Genomic DNA, 19,853 nt, shown 5'->3' on the forward strand with positions numbered 1-19,853 from the left:
ACCTTTTCAAACTCAGATTTCCCGCCTTTTACTTAAGCCATATCTCCACCCACACCATCTCACATACCCTACGTGCCCTATGAATACTTGCATTCCTTGAATATGTCACTTTGTCTCAAGGAGTCATGGTCTTGTCCATGCTATTTCCTCTGTCTGAAATGTTACTTCTACTTCTGTCCAGCAGATATATGCTTGCTCAGCTTCAGAGTCAAGGACAAATAACAGCTTTCACTGTTGCTTCTCCCCTCCAAGGAAGAATTCATTGCTCCTCACCTGTATTCTTATTCTAGAACTAAATATATTGTATTATATTAATTTGTCTACATCTACATTTCTCACTAAATCTGAGGGTTTTAAAGATTCATTCATTTTTTTCAACACTCTCTCCTGAGCCCCTGGCAACCATTGATCTTGTACCATCTCTATAGTTTTGCTTTTTTCTAGAATGCCATATAAGTGGAATCATACAGTATGTTGCCTTTTCATACTTGATTCTTTCACTTAGCAACATGTATTTAAGGTTCAACCATGTCTTTTTGTGGTTTGACAGCTTATTTCTTTTCATCATTAATGTTGCACTGTATAGATGTACCACAATTTATCAATTCACCTATTAAAGCATATCATTTTTCCTTCCAGCTTTGGGTGATTTTTAATAAATTTGTTATAAATATGTTTGTGCGGGTTTCTGTGACAATGTAAGTTTTTAAATCAGTTAAGTAAATATCTAGGAGCATGATTGCCAGATCATATGATAACACTATGTTTAGTTTTGTAAGAAACTGCCAAACTATATTCCAAAGTGCCTGTGCCATTTTGCACTTCCACCAGCAATGAATGAGAGTTCTTGCTCTGCATTCTTGCCAGCAATTGGTTTTTTTTTTTTTTGGATTTTGGCCATTCTAATAACTGTGTAATGGCATCTCATTGTTTTAACTGACAGTTCTCTAATGGCAAATGATGATGTACATCTTTTCAAATGCTTGTTTGCCATATGTATATTTTCTTTGATTTGTTGTCTCTTCAGATCATATGCCCATTTTCTAATTGGATTATTTGTTTTCTTATTGTTGACTTTTTTATGTTTCTTGTATATTTTGGATACAAGTTTATTATCAGATATGTGTTTTGCAAATCTTTTCTCCCAATCTGTGGCTTGTCTTTTCATTCTTTTAACAGTGTCTTTCACAGAGCAGAAATTTTTAATCTTAATGAAGTCCAACATATCATTACTTTTTCTTTCATAGACCATGGGGGTTTTTTTTGGTATTTTATCAGAAAATCATGGCCAAATCCAAGGTCATCTAGGTTTTCTCTGTGTTATCTTCTAGGAGTTGTGTAGTTTTGCATTTTACATTCAGGTCTATGATCATTTTGAGTTAATTTTGGTGAAATATGTAAGGCTTCTGTCTAGATTATTATTAATTTTTTGATATGAATGGCTATTTTTTCCAACACAATTTGTTGAAAGATTATGTCTTCTCAACTGAAATGCCTTTACTCGTTTATCAAAGATCGGCTGACTGTATTTTATCAGTCTACTTCTGAACTCTCTATTCTGTTCCATTCATCTATGCCACTATTCTTTTGCCAATATAAAGCTATCTTGATTACTGTAGCTTTATATTAAGTCAAAATCAGGTAGTGTGACTCTTCCATCTTTTTTCTTCTTCAGTATTTATTGTGTTGGCTATTCCAGATCTTTTGTCTTTTATACAAAGTTTAGGATCAGTTTTTCAATATCTACAAAATAGCTTGCTAGTATTTTGACTGGAATTGCATTGAACCTATAGATCAAGTTAGGAAGAATTACACCCTAACAATTTTGAATCTTTTAATCCATGACCATCATATATCTACTTATTTAGAATTCCTTTGGTTTTTTAATCAGAATTTCATAGTTTTCTGAATACATATCCTGCACATATTTTTAATTTATATCTAAATACTCTTTTTGTTTTCATGCAGTTATAAATAATATTATAATATTTATTTATTTCAAATTCTAATTGTTCATTTCCAATGTATAGGGAAGTAATAAATTTTATATATTAACCTTGTAATCTGCAACCTTGCTCTACTCATTTATTAGTTTCAGAAGTTTTATTTGTCAATTCTTTGGGATTTTCTGCATAGACATTCATGTCATCTGCAAACAGAGACTGTTTTATTTCTTCCTTTCCAAATTGTATGCCTTTTATTTCCTTTCCTTTGCTTATTGCACTAGCTAGGACTTCCAGTGTAATGCTGAATAGGATTGGTCAGACAGAACACCCTTACTTTGGTCCCAATCTTAAATGAAAGCATCTAGCTTCTGACCATTAAGTATGTTAGCTATAGGTTTTTTGTAGAGGTCTTCAAGTTGAGGCAATTCTCCTTTATTTTTAGTTTGCTGAGAGTTTTTACCATGAATGGGTGTTGTATATTGCCAAATTCTTTCTCTGCATCAACTGATAAGATTACATGATTGTTCTTCATCTATTGGTGTGGTAGATTACATTGACTGACCTTAAAATGTTGAACCAGGCTTGCATACCTGGAATAAACCCCACTTGGCTATAGGGTATAATTTTTTTTATACATTGTTGAAGTTTATTTGTTAAATTTTTTGAGGACTTTTGTATCTATTATGTTCATGAGAGATATTGCAGTTTTCCTTTCTTATAATGTCTCCGTCTGGTTTGGGTGTTAGGGTAACACTGGCCTCATAGAATGAGTTGGGAAGTGTTCCATCTACTTCAATTTTCTGGAACAGATTGTGGAGAATTGGTATCATTTCTGTTTTAAGTGTTTGGTAAAATTTGTACAAAAACCATCTAGGTCTAGAGCTTTCTTTTTCTTGGTAGGTTAATAATTTTCTATTCAACGTCTTTAATAGATACAGACCTTTCATGTTATCTATTTCCCCTCTGTGAGTTTTGGTACTTTTGAGTCTTTCAAGGAATTAGTCCATTTCATCTAAATTTTCAAATATGTGGGTACAGAGTTGTTCACAGTATTCCTTGATTATTCTTTTCATCTCCAGGGAATCAATAGTGATGTTCTCTCATTTCTTAAAGCAGTAATTTATGTCTTTTCTTCTTTTTCTTGGTGAGCCTGGCCAGAGGTTTATCAGTGTATTGATTTTTTCAAAGAACCATCTTTTGGTTCCACTGGCTTTCTCTACTGTTTTCCTGTTTTCAATTGCACTGATTTCTGCTCTAATTTAATTATTGATTTTCTTCTGCTTGCTTGAGTCTTAAATTACTCCTTTTCTTTATGGTTTTCTAAGATAGAAGAAGTACTGATTTCGTTTTTTGTTCTTGTCAAATATATCTCTATAGAGAGAGAGAAATCGATATATAGACATATATATAGGTATAGATATAAATTTCCCTCTAAGCACTCCTTTTGCTGCATCCCATAAATAATAGTAAATTTTAATTTTATTTTCACTTAGTTCAAAATATTTTTAATTTTCTCTTGAGATTTCTCTTTGGCCCATTTGGTCTGTTATTTACAGTTGGGTTTTTAATCTCTGAATAGTTGGGACTTTCCAGTTATCTTTCTGTTATTGATTTCTTATTTAATTCCACTGTGGTCTGAGAACATACTTTATATGATTTTTACTCTTTTAAATTTGTTAAGGTGTGTGTGATAGATGTATCTTGGTGAGCACTCAATGCAAGCTTGAGAAGAATGTATACTCTGTTGTTGTTGGATGAAGTATTCTAAAAAATTTCAATTAAATCAAGTTGATTGATAGTGCTGTTCACATCAAATGTATTTGTAATGATTTCTCCCTGTTTGGTCTATCAATTTTCTGCAGTGTTGAAGTCTACAAGTATAATAGTGGATTTGTCTATTTCTCCTTACTCTTGCTATATTTAAAGAAATTTTTAAAAGCTTGAAAACATCTGCAATGTGGTAGGCAACCTCTAAATTGGTCCCCAATGATGCCCACCTCCTCATATTCAGGCCCTTGCACAGTTCCTCCCCTTGGGTGTAGGCTAGATCTAATGAACGGAATTTGTAAAAGTGATGGGATGTCACTAAAAAGATTTTGACTTCTCTCTTGCTCACCTTCTATTGGTCCGTCTTTCTCTATCAAAAACCCTTGCTCCATAAAAAGCAAACTGTCATGTCATGAGTAGCACAATGGAGAGGCCCCATATAGCAAAAAACTGATGTTTCCGGTCATCAGTCAGCAAGGAGGTGAACCTGTCAAACACCATGTGAGTGAGCTTGGAAGCAGATCCCTCCCACCCAGTCAACCATTGAAATGATTGTAACACTGGCTAATAGCTTGATTTTGGCCTTGTGAGGGACCCAGTCAGAGGCACCCAGCTAGGCCACAACTAGATTCCTGACCCACAGAAAATATAAGATAACAAATGTTTGTTACTTTAAGTCATTAAATTTGGGGATTATTTGTTATGCAGCAGTAGATAACTAACACATGTAGGGAAAAGAAAACTATATAAAATTACCTCACATATTTAAAAACTAAATAAATACAAACTTTAAAAACAGAAAATACAATAATCAAAATTGAAATACTCAATAGAATAGGTTTAACAGCAAATTAAACATAGTTGAAAAGAGAATTAGCAAACCAGAAGGCAGACCAAAAGCAATTACCAGAATACAGCCCAGAAAGACAAAATTTTTAATTATATATATATGAAAGACATTAAAAGAAATGGAAGATAAAGGAGTAGATTCAAAATACATTTAATCATAAGTCCAATAGCAGAGGAGCAAAAGGCTGGCAGAGAAAATATCTGAAGAGATAATGACAAAGAATATTCCAGATCTGAGGTGAAAGACACCAACTGACATATTTGAGAAGTCCAGTAAATCTCATATAGGATAAATAAAAGGAAATCCACCCCTAGTTACATCAAAGATGGAATTCAGAAATCAAGAGCCCACCCCACCAAAAAATGCAGATTATTTACACAGAAAAACAATTAGACTTACAGCCATTTTCCCAACAACAGTAATGGAAGTCAAAAGGCAAGGGGAAAAGTGTTGAAATAAAGAAACTGCTACATAATGACAAAGAAAACACTTTCAAGAATGAGAGCAAAATAAGGACATTTTCAGAGAAACAAACCAAAAAATAAGAGTAAATTCTAAAGGACTTACTTCAAGCAAAAAGGCAAGTGATTCCAGGGCTAGTGTATTTGGGGGTTAAAATATATAGATAATTAAAAACTGTGAACAGGGAAGGGCTAGAAGGAGTTAAAGAGTTAAAAAATCCTCATGGAGGAAAGTTAAAATTATAGATTAACTGTAGACATTCAAGGCTGAGTATTGGCTTATTTTCCTAACTTGGTTGTGGTGACATTGCTTTGATAAATTTGGTAGATCAATAAACTCCTTTAATTATTCAGAAAGTGAAGACCACCAGAGGCTTGGCATTGGCCACATCCCAAGTGTGACCCCAGACTAAAGGTGAAAAGAGGGGGGAAAAAGTTGGGGAATGTCAGGAAGAATGTATTTTTCCCACCTTTTGACGTGTCTTCCAAGTGTCAGGAATGCCACCAGCTTAACATTCCTAACCTCCTTCTGCATTTTTACTCAGTTTTCCCTGGAAAGAAGGAGTAATTTAATCTGCACTGGTCTTTCCAGAAGGAGAAGGTAGACATGCACAACTCAGTCCTTCCTTCCTACTGTCTCACTGGGGCAGGATTCTACAACTCCTCCATTTTCAAATTTCATAGAGGTAGATTCGCCCTCTGAGGACGAGGGCTGCCTGCACAGGCCCAGCACCTCCTATTACTGGGTGGTAAGTCTGTATGATTACGGTGTACAGTGTTAGCAGCCTACTTGCCCACAGACACAGAGTACATATTCCAATATTAACTTTATCAGTAATGAGGATAACATCTTGTTTTCATATCTGACTTCTTCTTTCATCATATTTCCAAGATGGTTCCAATAACTCAGGTGGTGAATTTCCTCCAGAACCCCCAATAATAGAAAATGCATAACTCTGGCTATTCAGTCTATGTATAACAATAAAATAACAATAATAACAATAACATCAAAATAACCACCAAGTGCTACATATATTACATTTTCTTTCTCACACAACTCTGAAAAGCTGTATCATCTCCACTGTTCATTCATTTGAGTTTTTGTAGGATAAAGAAACTCATCCAAAAGGTAGCAAGATGGAAGTCCACCCAACTGGACTCAGGTCCTCACTCTTTCTTTCTCCACAGTAAATCAAATCATTGTCCTTCTATTCCAGGCCTTTTGCCTGCAGTGATGGCCACCTCCCTTCACCAATATACTCTCCCCAAACAAGGGCTAAATTTATATCAATGTTTTTCTATTTAACTTTATATACCTTGGGCAGTAACTTTCATTTGTTCTCACTCAAATTCCTTCACTGGCTTTAAATACTTGATCTGTAGCACATATTCCCAGACTTTTGACATATTTAGAACACCAACCAGGAACTCAAGGTCAGTTTCACCCAGTTACAACTGTCAAAGCAATTATCAGAGCAGGAGTCATATCCTAGAGACTTTTACTAGTCTAGAATAGGAGTCATCAAACTGACTGGCAGGCAAAATCTAGCTTGCTGCCTGTTTATGTAAGTAAAGTTTCACTGGAGCTGAGCTACACATTCATTTATGTACTGTCTACGGCCATGTTCACACTACAATGGCAGTGTTGAATAGTGGCAACAGAGACTATAAAGCCCACAAAGCCAAAAATATTTACTAACTGGCAGAGAAAGCTTATTGACCTCTCGTCTAGACCTGGAGATTGATTCCACATTCTCCGTGTTCTAAGTAGTGAGTATAAGTAGTGAGTATATACTGCACCCCTTACCTCTAGGACCTTTCATCAAGTTGATGGCAATGATGGTATCTGGAACCCTACTTCCTCACTTCTAATCAAATGATCTTTCAATTAGATTCCTCTGCCAGCAATTCCACCGGTATTCATCAATATTGCAAAGGAAGTATTTTTAAGGGATATACTGAAATGCTTTTAGTTGCTTAGACTTAAAAATAAATTTGGAGTCAATGACTGAATACTCTCACACTTTAAAAACTATCCAGGTAACTGAAAAAAAAAACGGACATATTATGAATGAATTACTAATATGTGGTGTTGGCTGACTGCATGACAAACTGGATAATGGCTAAATCTTCCATTTCACTCAGCATGAGGCTAGCGATACTTGAAACATGGTTTCTAATTTTCAAAAGGCTTTAATGGATAATGATCAAGAGAAGAGAAACTAATGTTTGTTGATTGCCTAACATGTGCTTTTTACTAAACTAGGCATTTTGGAAAGATTACCATATTTAATCCTTACAATAGCCTATGAGGTGAGTACAATTACTCTCTTATACAGATGAATATATTCAATTTACAGAGGTAGACAAGTGTGCCCCACATGTCAGAGTCTGGATTCGATACTTCTAAGGAAGGAACAATTCTGCAACTCCCAAAGGGTCTTTGAGTAAAATGAACTCCAACATTGCAAGGTACTCCAATATTGCAAGGTACATTTTATCTGGAGTGTTATTCTAACAGATAAAACACCAACGCCCAACAAAACTGGACTCCTGCTGTGCCAGTCATCACCTCTTTAGTTGTTGGTTTGTGAGGAATTTGCTTCTGGGGAAGAGTCTGGAATAGTAATAAGGGCAATCAGAGAGCTCAAGAAAGCATGTATTTTCCAACTGGTATGGAAGCATTTCAATATTGTAACAACTGGTAATACTGCACCAGTGCCAACTTGCTGAAAAATAAATCCGTGGAAATCTTCTGAACTCCAAATCTGCCATCATGCAGAAGCAAACCAAGACTAAACACATAAGTTATGTGACTGAGTAAGCAATGCAGGAGCAATATGCCCGTTTTAGTGCTCAATGATTGGTTATGACTATTCTAATGTTAATTCAGCTGAGGAGCAGATGTTAGTCAGTGCTTTTCAAATTTTTAACCCATTCCCCCTACGACGCGTTCACATGCTTCTCTATCACATACAGACTGATGAACCATTTCAGGCTAATAACTGTGAGAGCTGAAGTCTCAGTGATCTAATTCTTAGTGTATTTGATAACCACCAACTAAAAGCTTTCCTGCATCATTCAATGAGCACATACTGGACTACTCATCAGCACTGTACAGCTCAGCATGTGGCAAGGGTATACAGCACACCATAAAAATCACATATTTTAAGGATTTACTGTGATAATATTGCACAGTGATTTAATATATTTAGTTTTTCTCCTTAACAAATGAGTTAAATGAAAAGTGATTTTTTTAAAGCACCATATTATTATAATTTAAAATTACATAAAAAATAGATAAATTATTTTTCTTTTTAATAAGACTCCATGTTATGTAAGCAGACTATTCTTGGAAAATATTTGGAAATTATGTAGAGCAAAAAGAAAAACCAGAGAAAGTGCTAAAAACTAAATATGTGATTAAAAACACGTATTTGAAGAAATATCATGGCACAATTTTAACCACAGTTATAAATTATATGTATTCAATTAACGTTTCAACACTAGATTAAAATAGCCTCTTTCACAAACATAGACTCTGCAAAACAGTCCAAGCATCTCTCATAGTACAATTTTCATTCCTCTTTTGATTTATAATGAAGTGTTTTATTTTCTAGATAATCACAAACTGAAATTAGTAAAGTGGGATTATAATAAAAAGAAGCTAAGAATAACTATATTTTGAGTACAGTAATAAGAATATCTCCTGTCATTCATCTATATAATATATATGTTTTACTTCCTTTAGGCACTCATATAATTTTGCTTTTCTAAATTAAAACATCATATTGACATACACTAATAGTTTTTTTTTAAAAAAGACCATAGGCAGTAATTTTGCTTTCTTTGTCATTAATAAAAATGTATCTCATTCCTTCCTCAATAGGCCCCTTCCAATCTTAAGAGGTAGGAGATACCTCCACTCCTCATTTTGCTACCCAAAGGGAAACAAATTCTCAAAATGTCAAAAGCCTTAGTTACTCCACAGATAACTAACATTTTAATAACAAGAAATTGTATCGGGAGTAACTGGAAAATAAAACTTAGAACTGACATTTAAGTTGGGGGCTACTCACCACTCCTGGCTTACAGTTGTAATAGCAATGCTTGGAAGTGTCATCAAAGGAAGCGTGGTCGGTCTGGAAATGCCATCTCCCTCAGGAGTCCTTGCCCTTCCGCTCTGTCTTTGGGACAGTGGTGGCAACTGCAAGTTTCCTGAGCAACACCTTCTCCCTCTCCAGAGGTCGATCCCAAGTGTGTTACTAGAAGAACTGTAGGATTTACTCAAGTTGCATTCAAAATAATCTTTAACATTCTAGAGGAACCACAGGGAAAGAAAAAAGAGAAAAAGAAAATGAAATTCAAATGTTTAAAATGATGCACGATGGAGTAAAATAAGAAGCTAAATGATCAAGCTAAATGATCAAGAAGCTAAATGATCACTCATAAAGTCCTGATTCATTATCTCACAATCAGAATCGAACACTGACGTCAAAAGCTTAAGAGAAAACACATAGGCACAGGGGGCTAATTCTCAAATTTTAAACACATCAGTTGCATAGCCTTGGTGATCTTTAGGACTGTCGATAATATTTTCCAGTTAGAAGCATGTGGATTGCAGGGCTTTGTATCTTCTTTCACTTTTTTAAATTATTCTTTTTTTCTTTCTCTTTTTTAACTTGCTACAATGAAAGCTTTTCATAGAAAATATATTTTGGACATCAGTGTTATCACTTTGCAACACGGGAACAAACTATACTAGCTAAAGTATAACATTTCTTGTTCAATGTTTTAAAGTAAATATATTTTCTATCTCAGGCCAGCAAGATACTCATAATTGTGGGTAACTGGGTAACTGACTTTTCCTATTCTTATAAAAGGTCTCCTCAGAGTTGAGGGGATTTGAGGGTGGGTTTTTTTTTTTCTTGTCAAACATACAAGAGCTCAGAAAAAGAAGAATATACTTTATCTGGTCCTGAATTGAACTGCCATGTGTTCAATATATGCCCTAATGCTGACATGAATGAAATACTTGTGAGAAGATAGAGGCATTGTATTATAACCAATAATAAGAGTTATTCATTCTTCCTATATCTCTTGGTGACTCTGGTTCCTGGTACTGTGGGGAGTGGAAGCCCCAAAAGAACCTCTGCCTGGGTCACCATTCACACCGGCTTAAAGACAAGAAATGTTACAGCAATGCAAGTAGCCACTGATAGCAACTTGGAGTTTAAAAGTTATAACTGTCACTCTCCACTCGTATCTTAAGCAATAATGGAAGTCCTAACACCAGGCCAAGGTCTCTCACCTGGAAGTCATTCTGTAGCCCTAAAAAGACAGGTACTTCCTACTAGCCCTTCAGAATAGACTTAGGAGAGCCTGGGACTAGACTGCCTTAGGTTTAAACAAACTAAAGTTCTCCGCCCACCACTCCTCCACCCATCCCTATACTAGTTCATACAAGGATAATTAACTCAAGTTTAAGGGTCCAGCTGGGTTCATTCAACAAATATTTTCTGCACACCTATTAAAGTCTTGCTCTGTGCTACTTAAGAAAGGATACAACAGGAAAAAGAGACAGAGTCTGTATTCTAGTGGTTATGCTTATCTCATCCATGCAAAATCACATTTTCATGATGAAAATCTGGGCATGAATAGGCCTGACAATTTTCAGGGGCCCCACTCTCTCCACCTGGAAATGGGATATCATCATATATTTTGTGCTTGACTTATGGTTTTGGAATACCACTTATTTAAAATTCAGTAGAACCACAATTCAGTAACAGGAAGGAGACAAAACAATTTACAATTTTCCAGAGTTTGAAATATTCTGGAATGTGGCCAGTGTTTCACTGTTTAGTAACTGGTTATATTAAATCTACTGTAGGCCTAGCACTTATATATGTGTGTGTGTGTTAGAAATAAGAGGCTGAGGAGAAAGCATAGTATATGTAAGTTTCTTTCTCAAAAGACTTAAGAGACTAGTTGAGGAGACAGAAAGTCTTAGGACAGACAAAGTCTTCCTAAAGAGATTCAAGAACAAACTAAAAGTCAGAAATTTTATAACTCAGTTTGTCCCAAATATGCATGTAAAGAAAGTACTGATTATCTGGAAAGCAAAGCAGTGTTTCTTGTATAGGTGGTAAAGCCTATACTTTACCATCTATACAAGAAACACTGTACCAAAGAACAGAAATGAGGATGTCACTTAGTTAAACCACCAACCACAATAGTCTTATAATAAAGTTATTGGATATTTTTCCTCTTTTAGAAATGGAAATATTACCAACCAGGTTTAATTGCAGTGAATAGATTAAATGGGTACTTATTTGGTACTTGTTATTTGAAAAGTAACAAAGTCACGCCTAACACAAAATATATCCCATACTGACTTGCGAACAAGCTTGAATTTACAGATTTGGAGTCATTCTTTAAAGAATTTGTTTCAAAAGACCTCAGTTAATGTGAAAATGCATTGCCACAAAACAGCTTAATGGAATAGCTTTTTAGAAATTAAGTTAAATACTAAAAACAGTAACATTGTTATGCAAACACTCATTAACCTAAGTTGAGTTATTCATAATTACCTCAAACTTTCTAATTCATACTCATAATTACTGCCCCAAATTTGCTAACATCCTCAAAGGCAAAATCTAATTCAGTCAATTCTAAACTACTGAATTTGTGATCTTGGACTTATTTTCCTATTTTAACCAGCGTGATACTGGCCAACTACACCACTCATCAGATCAAAGATTTGGGGGAAAAAAACATTAATTTGAATGTTACTTTTGGAAATCACACTGTTCCCTTTGCCAGAAACTCTCTTCCCCCAGATCTTCACAGGGCTCACTCCCTCAATGTTTATGTGTCCTCATTGTCCGTATTTCATCTCTTCATGTTATCCTTCTATGAACACCTATTGTCACCATCCAACCATTCTTTGCCCCCTGACCAACTTCATTTTTCTCCACAGCTCTTATCATAACTGGGATTATTTTATAACTTATTGATTGATGTATGCCCTCCCCTCTAGAATATAAGCTACAAAGGGACAAGGACTCTAATCCCTAGAACCTAACCAGTGTTGAGTGCATAATAGGTGCTAAATTAATATTAGGTGAATATTTAAATCACTGAGTAACTGTTTGTTGAGCTGAAATAATGAGAATATAATAAAATATCCTTGACTTAAGGGTGAACCTTTCTTCAGAGTGTGGTATAAAAAAAATATAATATCTGCCAATTTGCTTTTGTTGTAAGGGAAGAGATACTGTGTGTAACATCTGATATGATCTTCTGTACTATACCGGAAAGGTTGAGGTGCATGGTGAAAAGTTTTAGGTTATGACTGTCCACCAGAAATAAAGTACAAGCCACAAATGGGAGCCAAATGTATAATTTTAAATATTCTAGTAGTCACATTAAAAAAGTAAAAAAAAAGGAAACAGGTGAAATTACTTTTAATAGTATATTTTACTTAGCTTAGTATATCCAAAATATATTCTTTTCTATTTGTACTATTATGTAATCAAAATCCAAGATGTATTTCACATTTACAGCACCTCCCCATTCGTACTAGTGCTTAATAGTCACGCGTGGCTAGTGGCTACCATGTCGGACAGTGCAAATCTAGGTAATAATACTAACCCCACCAGTCTAGTGGGGTTAGTATTCTTCAAATGTGCTTTTCTTTTTTTGCACATTCTTCTATGCAACCTTCCCTGTCTTTTGATTGTGGTAACCATTACCTCAGAGAGGATTAGGATTATTACTGCAATGATAGAATGAAAAGGAAAAAAATCATTGATCATACTTTACAGACAGGATGCATTGCTTAGTTTTATTCTTCCAAAGAAATAGAATATGGAGCACACAGTATACAAATAGTATTATGGGACAACCTCAAGCTTTTTTTTTTAAGAGAAACAGAATTTCTAAATTCCAGAAGTTTCCCCTTAGATATCCTAACCAGAGCATGAAGGTCTGAACACAGCTTTTTACCACTGGTACTGAGGACTTAGAATATGACTTGAGGGCAGTTCCCTTGTGGTCAAGGAGTAGGGAAGGGGGAAAGAAGAAAAGGAAATATGGCACAGGCGATGAGACTACATCACTAACCAAGTGTCTCAACACAAAAGAGTAGAAACGGCAATGGCAAAGGAGTGTGCTTTGGTGGGCAAGAGCCTCATGGCACAACTAAGTCTCACTCTGCATTTGCTGGTCCTAGAAGTTTTTACAAACCCAGACAGAGACAGAGAAGAAAACTGAGAATTAGCCTCAGCTTGCTTGCCAAGGGGTTTTCTGCAGCATAAGGTAAAGGGACCAGGGGTTCATGGGGTGAGCAGCCCAAACGTAAGGGCTGCACAGAAGGCAAAGCTGAGTCTTTTAAACAATCAGAGCTCCACTGAAAGGTTAGGTGAAGAGCCCAGGCAGCAGGGGAGAAGGTCAAATTTACAGCGAGCTGAGAAGGTCCCCTGCTCAGGCTGACAGCACTCACCACCTGTTATACCTACCATGTGCCTAAGCACACTAGATCAAGGGCAGAGACTGACAACCAAATATCTGGGGAAATGAGCTATTCCTCAATAGGACAACAATAAGAACCAGTGGAAATACAAGACAAGGACAATACCACACACCTGTGACTATAACGTCAATTAATGTTGTTTTCCCACTTGCCCACATGGAAGGGAAGGAGTAAGAACTTGGAGAAATACTCATAGACTGGTCATTTACTCAAAAGATACCAGTTTACATTATTAATTACCAAGTTCAAGTTCCTCCCAGCCCCTCCCCCATCTGTGAAATAGAAGTTTAACAACAAGATGAGCTATTACAGACAGCAAGGAAAATGACTTCTTTTTCCTTCCTCCCTCCCTTCCTTCCTTCTGCACATCTGATTAGTGGCATATAATTTTTAGCTCAATTACAAACAGAAGCTGAGTAAACACTGGACAATTAAAAAAACACACCAATGGGGGACTGGTCAATTGAAAGCAAAAAAGACAATCTCAGCTGACCAAGATGCAAAGCTATTAAAAATGATGAGTCTACAGACTTCTTCAAATGACCCAGAGCAGAGCTTCTCAAATATAATGTACATATGTAGTCAGCCTGGGACTTACGTATATTAAAAATGCACTTGGTACATAGTAGGTTCTCAAAAATATTTGTAAAATGAGTAAATCAAAGAATATAATTAAGTGTGAAAATCCTTATATTTCAAGGAAAGCTTGGGAAGGAAATGTGGTTTCTTTTTAGCCTTAAATAATAAGTAGAATTTGTTTAGTGAAGATAACGGAAATTTACATATGTACATAATGTACATATGTAATCACCTTGGGAATAAATTCTGATTTTTAGGTCTGAGGGATGGTTCTGAAATTCTGCATTTCTAATAAATACACAGGTGACGCTAGTTCTGCTGGTCTGAGGCCCACACTTGAGCCAAGTCCTAGAGGATGGGTTACAAACAGCTGTCAAAGACCCCACCATAGGAGATGACTCAAGGATCAGCTGAACTTGGATAAAAGTGTGCAAGAAAGTCATCAAGAAATGCAAACAGGGTGAAAAGAAAAATTTCCACAGATTGGTGGTTTTGTAAATGAAAATCACAAAGCTCAAACTGAGCCCATCTCCAAGCTGCAGAGAGGGCAGTGTGCCTGCTGCCTAGCATGCAGAGTGCTGGGTCCAAGGACTGCCAATGTCCAGGTCACAGAAACACCTAGAGACAGAGTGGTACTATTAGACAACCTTGCCTGCCCTTGGAACAGAATTATGGAGTGACTTCTTTATTGAGCAAAGAGTGGGTGGAATCGGCAACTCTGACTTTTGGAACTTACATCATCGGCCGTCACTGTCATCACACTCCTGCTTTTCTTCATTATAAAGGGGAAAAGCAGCCCCTCTTAGGGTGTCTGTTATTCAGTGCAGCTTTGCTGACAATTTTTAAGACCTGCAGGGGAAAACAAGACACACAAAAAAAAGAACAGTTCAGTATCCTTAAATACAAATATGTAGCTTATTTGTATTCTCCACACTAACATCTGAATGTACACAATGCACATGTATAAGTAAATATTACAATTTACCAAGCCAATTAAATCTAACATGTGAGGAAAGAGGTTCATAAAATGCAAAAATCCAAGACATCAGTGCAAAGATATTTGAGAGGAGAAAAAAGAATAGAGGATAACAATTAGGCTCCCAAATAATCAATGATCCTTAAGAATACAGAAATAATATGTATTAGTGAAGGGCTTTAAACTTAGAAAGTACTTTCCCATATAATATTTCATTTGATCCCCATAACAATCTGTGAGATTATTTTCATCTTTTTTTCTAATGAGAGAACAGAGGATCAGAAAAATAATTGGGCCAAGGTAACACAGCTAAAACATGGCAGATTTAGAATTTAATGAATATGATCCATTGATACTATTGTCAAAGAAAAAAGGAAAAGAAAGAAAACCAATACAAAAATATGCATGACCAAAAAAAATCTTAATTTCAATTGTACCATCAGTTTAAACCTCTTACACGTATAAGTACATAGGCAAGTATTCATCACAGAGAATTTTAGCAACCAACAGTTAGAAAGAGCTAGTATTCCCTGGTTTAAATCACACAAACTTGGCCATTCTGAAGCAGAGGCACTGCAGTTCATGACATTTGTTTTGTGTAGATCATTGGAAGCCACTTCAGCAACAAAGAACCTCAATAACATTACCAAAATTTAAGGATGCACCCCACTTGTGCCAGCTCCAGAGGAAAAAGTCACTGGTTTATGAAAACTCAGGCTATTAAAACAGGCCCAAGTTTAAAGTTCAGACATACAATAGTCTAAAAGAGAATATGAAGAATTCTGAGTTTGCAGAATTGAACTGGAAAAGGTACAGTATAGAAACCATTGAATCCAAGAAGCATTGGTCCACATGGCGGATTCTCAAGATCTTAACATCAAAAATGGCCTGCATCGATGCTGAGCTCAAGAAGCTTCTATGTTTTCTCACTCTGTACATTTAAAACTCTTAATACATGCCTGATTTGAAGAGTCTGCTTCTCGAACATGAAGATATATATAGATTAAGAGCGTGATGGAATTGTAGCTATGTGACTAGGAATACTAAGTAGTGGCATTGTCCCATCACCCAGGAAACCAGGGTTGAATTTATAACACATAATTTGATGATATTATGCAGGAGTTGGCAGTGAAACTGACAGAGTGGATAAGAGAGTGGGGGGAGGGAGAAACTTTGCCTTTATAAGTCTTCTAGGGAGAGAACCCCACAGGCCTTTCAGGTGTTCAATTCAATATGCCAAGGAAAAGAATTTCCTCAGCATACACCAAGGAATGATTACAATTACTGAACTCCTCTTAACGCTGACCAAAGAGGAATAGGCAGAATTTTAGAGCTTTTTACTCAAAGGCTGCTTGAAACTTAACAAAAGTCAACAAATAACAGACATTTTGTCTCTGTTATGTTCAGTCTTGAGTGCCTCTATAAGGCCAAACCTAAAAAAAAATGTTTATACTCCTAAGCAAAGAAAAAGCAAGATTAAAAGATGTAAGTTTTAAATGCAGGATATAGGATTAGATATCCCCAATCAGTATAATTCTGTAAAAATGTGAGCATAGAAAATTATTAAAGAAGCTGTGTAAAATTAAAACAGTGAACATTATATAAGAGTTATTGGAGGTTTTTCTTTCTTTTTCATATTTTCCAAATTTTTGTGATGTATTCTTTTCTGAGCCAAAAAAATGATCCATTTTGCTTGGCAGGAAATGCACTTAAAAATAGGATAAAACAACACAACTGGAGTAGAAATCTCTAGGCTGTCTTCAGCAGGGAGAAACAAGGATCAAGTTTCCCCAGCAGAAATGAAGAGTAAGACCTTAGCTATATCTTCTTAGAAGTGAACAAGGCATTCTAGGATCCAGATGAAGCTCAATGCAAACCCAGCCCTCAAGAATTTTCGGTCTAGTCTGGCAGGGAAGATTTACATATATTAAATGTGCACTTGGTACAGAGTAGGTTCTCAAATATGTTTGTAAAATGAGTGAATCAAAGAATATAATGAAATGTTAAAATGCTTAGGTTTCAGGGAAGACTTTGGGAAAGAAATGACGTTTCTTTTTAGCCTTAAATAATAAGTAGAATTTGTTTAGTGGGGATAATAGAAAAGTATATGGTGTGCAAAAATATGGGAAAGAATTTAATGTACTAAGGGTGTGACACATGCAGGAAGATGCCATGCTAAGGAAATTTATGACAGGCAGAAAGACATGTTCCAGGGTAACATCAGTAGATTTGGGGCATGCAAGAGTATTTTTGTGAGGTCTTAGCCATGAAAATAAACTTGTTTTAAAACACTTTGAGTGTGAGAGCTGACTGGATAAATTCACGTGCCTTCAACTGGGAGCATGTCCTGGCTAGGAAAAAGCAAGACCTCAAGTTACAAGGAAGTTTTCCAAATGTTCTACATTTAAAATATATTACTTTTACATTCAGAAATAAAACCCAGCGTCTGTTATCTATTGGGTTGGCCAAAAAGTTCGTTCGGGTTTTTCCGTAAGATGGTATGGAAAAACCCAAACGAACTTTTTGGCCAACCCGATAAAACAAAATAAAAGAGAGGAGAGATTGTTTTCTAGATAGTTTACGTTTGTCCCTCAAGATCCACTCCAACACCTTCTCCATCCTGGCTGTGCCCTAGGAGGCTGGTCCTCACAGACTGAGTCCATGGGCTCTCTAGCCCTCTGGCTCCTGGGAAGTGCAGCAGGAAGACAGGAGGAAAGAAAGGTTCCTCTCTGCTGGCTAGAGTGTAATAGTGGCGAAAGCCCTCTACTCTAGATCACAGCTACTGCAGTCACCCCTCTCTAAGGAGATAGGTTTCGCTGGGTTCCATTAACTACTGTCTCCACTTGACCCTTCAGCCTTATGTCTGTTCCACTGTTACTAGCCTCATGGTGCTGCATCATGCCTTTGTGGTTATCCTCAACCTTGTCCACACCTTTTGTAAATAGTACCTACATTAAATTCTCTTTCACTCCCTGTGGGAGTGCAATCTGTTTCCTGCTGGGACCCTGACTGATAACAGATTTGCTCCAAAAACTTTACAAAGCCAGAGGGCAATTTTACAATATCCTCCCTCAGTGCCTCGTACAGTGACTGACACAAAGCAGGGTCTCAATAAATAACTGTTAGAGAATGAATAAGTAAAATCTAGTTGGAGTTCTAGAATGGTTTTATGGCTTTTAGAAAAGAAGGTCAGCAGGCCTTATCTCAAATTGCTTTTGTGAGGCAGAAATAGTTTTATGTCATCACTCGTGGGTGGCAATGGTGATTCTGTTTGGGAATTCAGACAAATGTTATAACATGTTTAATATTACATTGTTATATTATTATATTATACTATTGTTATATAATAGTATACAATATAATTTAACATTATAATATATTGTGTTATAATATTATGAAATAGAAGAATAGAGATTATACATGCCATGTTATTGCTGATTGCTAGTGTCAGCTGCCTTTCGTTTAGGCTAACATGGATGGAGAAATTATCTTGTGCCAGTTTATACTATGCATATAAGAGTTCAATTATGTCTCATTAGAGCAGCCAACCAAATAAGGTGGGCACAGTTATCACAACAGGTGAGGGAATCAAGTCTCGGAACAGTAATAAAATACGTACAAAGTCACACACTCTGCTGGTTCAGACTAGAACTTTATTTCTAAAGCCAAGTCCCTTAACCAATCACTATGCAGCTGATTGGGTCTTATTCACATCTTTTCAAGGCAGAAGTGAACGAAGTGATTTTTATGATATTGGAATACAAGTTAAGTTGATCAGTTTTCTGAAATCATGCTCCCTAATCATGTAAGGACAAAAAGCATAGTTTTTAAAAGATACTGACATTTTTAAGCGCCTCAAATTTAAGGCAAATGTAAACAAGAGAAGTCAGGCTCTCTTAATTTGAGATTATTCTTCCATTAGCAAAATTTGCTTCTCAATACAAAGAATGCCATTTGGTTCATTAAAACAAAGTGTTTCTAAGAATTTCAAAGTTATGAGTAAGTATGATGACTATAAATTCCATTTCTGGCATATATGAATAGTTTTCCTGTGGTTTTATCTTTCACCACTTAAAAGATGCTTTTAAACTTATATTAATCTTTCACAACATTCTGTTATTTTCTAAGACTACAGTATTCTTCATATAATTATGTATTTCCCTCTTTCTCCACAGAGATATAAAAGCTAAAATGAGGGAAAAGACCCTGACGGACTGCTATAGCTATAGTGTAAATTTCTCCTTCGGCAGGTTTCAGTTATCAGTACTAGTAATCTCTGATTGATAGAAAGTTCAATGAATAATGATAATCATTCTAAAATCCTACATTATGGATATAAACCATGATGAAATGACCAAACCCTGAAGATATGAAAAAAATAAGGGTAATACTTTGAGTTTTTAAGAAAGTTGTTTTTTCCAGTTTAAAGATTGCCCTTTATTCTGAAACGATATTCAAAAAAGTTTCATTTTGTTTTTTGTATAATTGATTTATTGAACATTCTGCACGTTTTAATTTTTCTCTAATAATTGTTTTCCATCTGCAATGTTAAATCTATTTCTTCTTCCTTAACAGCAGCTCAAATTGAGTCCACAACTACTAAGTGCTTTAAATCCCATCTCCTTCCCTTTTCTCTGCTCAGTGGCCAGGATCTGTGGGGCCACTTGGTGGCCGGTGTGTAGGACTTGGAAGGGCCAGAAGGAATAATCTACTCTTTTATTCCTCCTCCCTCCTCTTTTCT

At 35.9% G+C, this 19,853-nt stretch overlaps 1 protein-coding gene across 1 annotated transcript in view; it reads right to left on the bottom strand.

The window, feature by feature from the left end:
• LOC133088511 (cAMP-specific 3',5'-cyclic phosphodiesterase 4B-like) overlaps window positions 1-14,914 on the bottom strand; it is a 187,619-nt gene extending 172,705 nt beyond the window's left edge. The window contains exons 1-2 of the mRNA XM_061186477.1: window positions 14,873-14,914; window positions 9,104-9,342 (exon numbers count right to left, since the gene is read on the bottom strand). Of these exons, the coding sequence (XP_061042460.1) occupies window positions 9,104-9,342; window positions 14,873-14,914 (281 nt within the window). The remainder of the gene's footprint in view (window positions 1-9,103; window positions 9,343-14,872) is intronic.
• Between the last annotated feature and the right edge of the window lie 4,939 nt (window positions 14,915-19,853).

This window comes from Eubalaena glacialis, chromosome 3, assembly GCF_028564815.1.
Source record: "Eubalaena glacialis isolate mEubGla1 chromosome 3, mEubGla1.1.hap2.+ XY, whole genome shotgun sequence".
Taxonomy (NCBI): Eukaryota; Metazoa; Chordata; class Mammalia; order Artiodactyla; family Balaenidae; genus Eubalaena; species Eubalaena glacialis.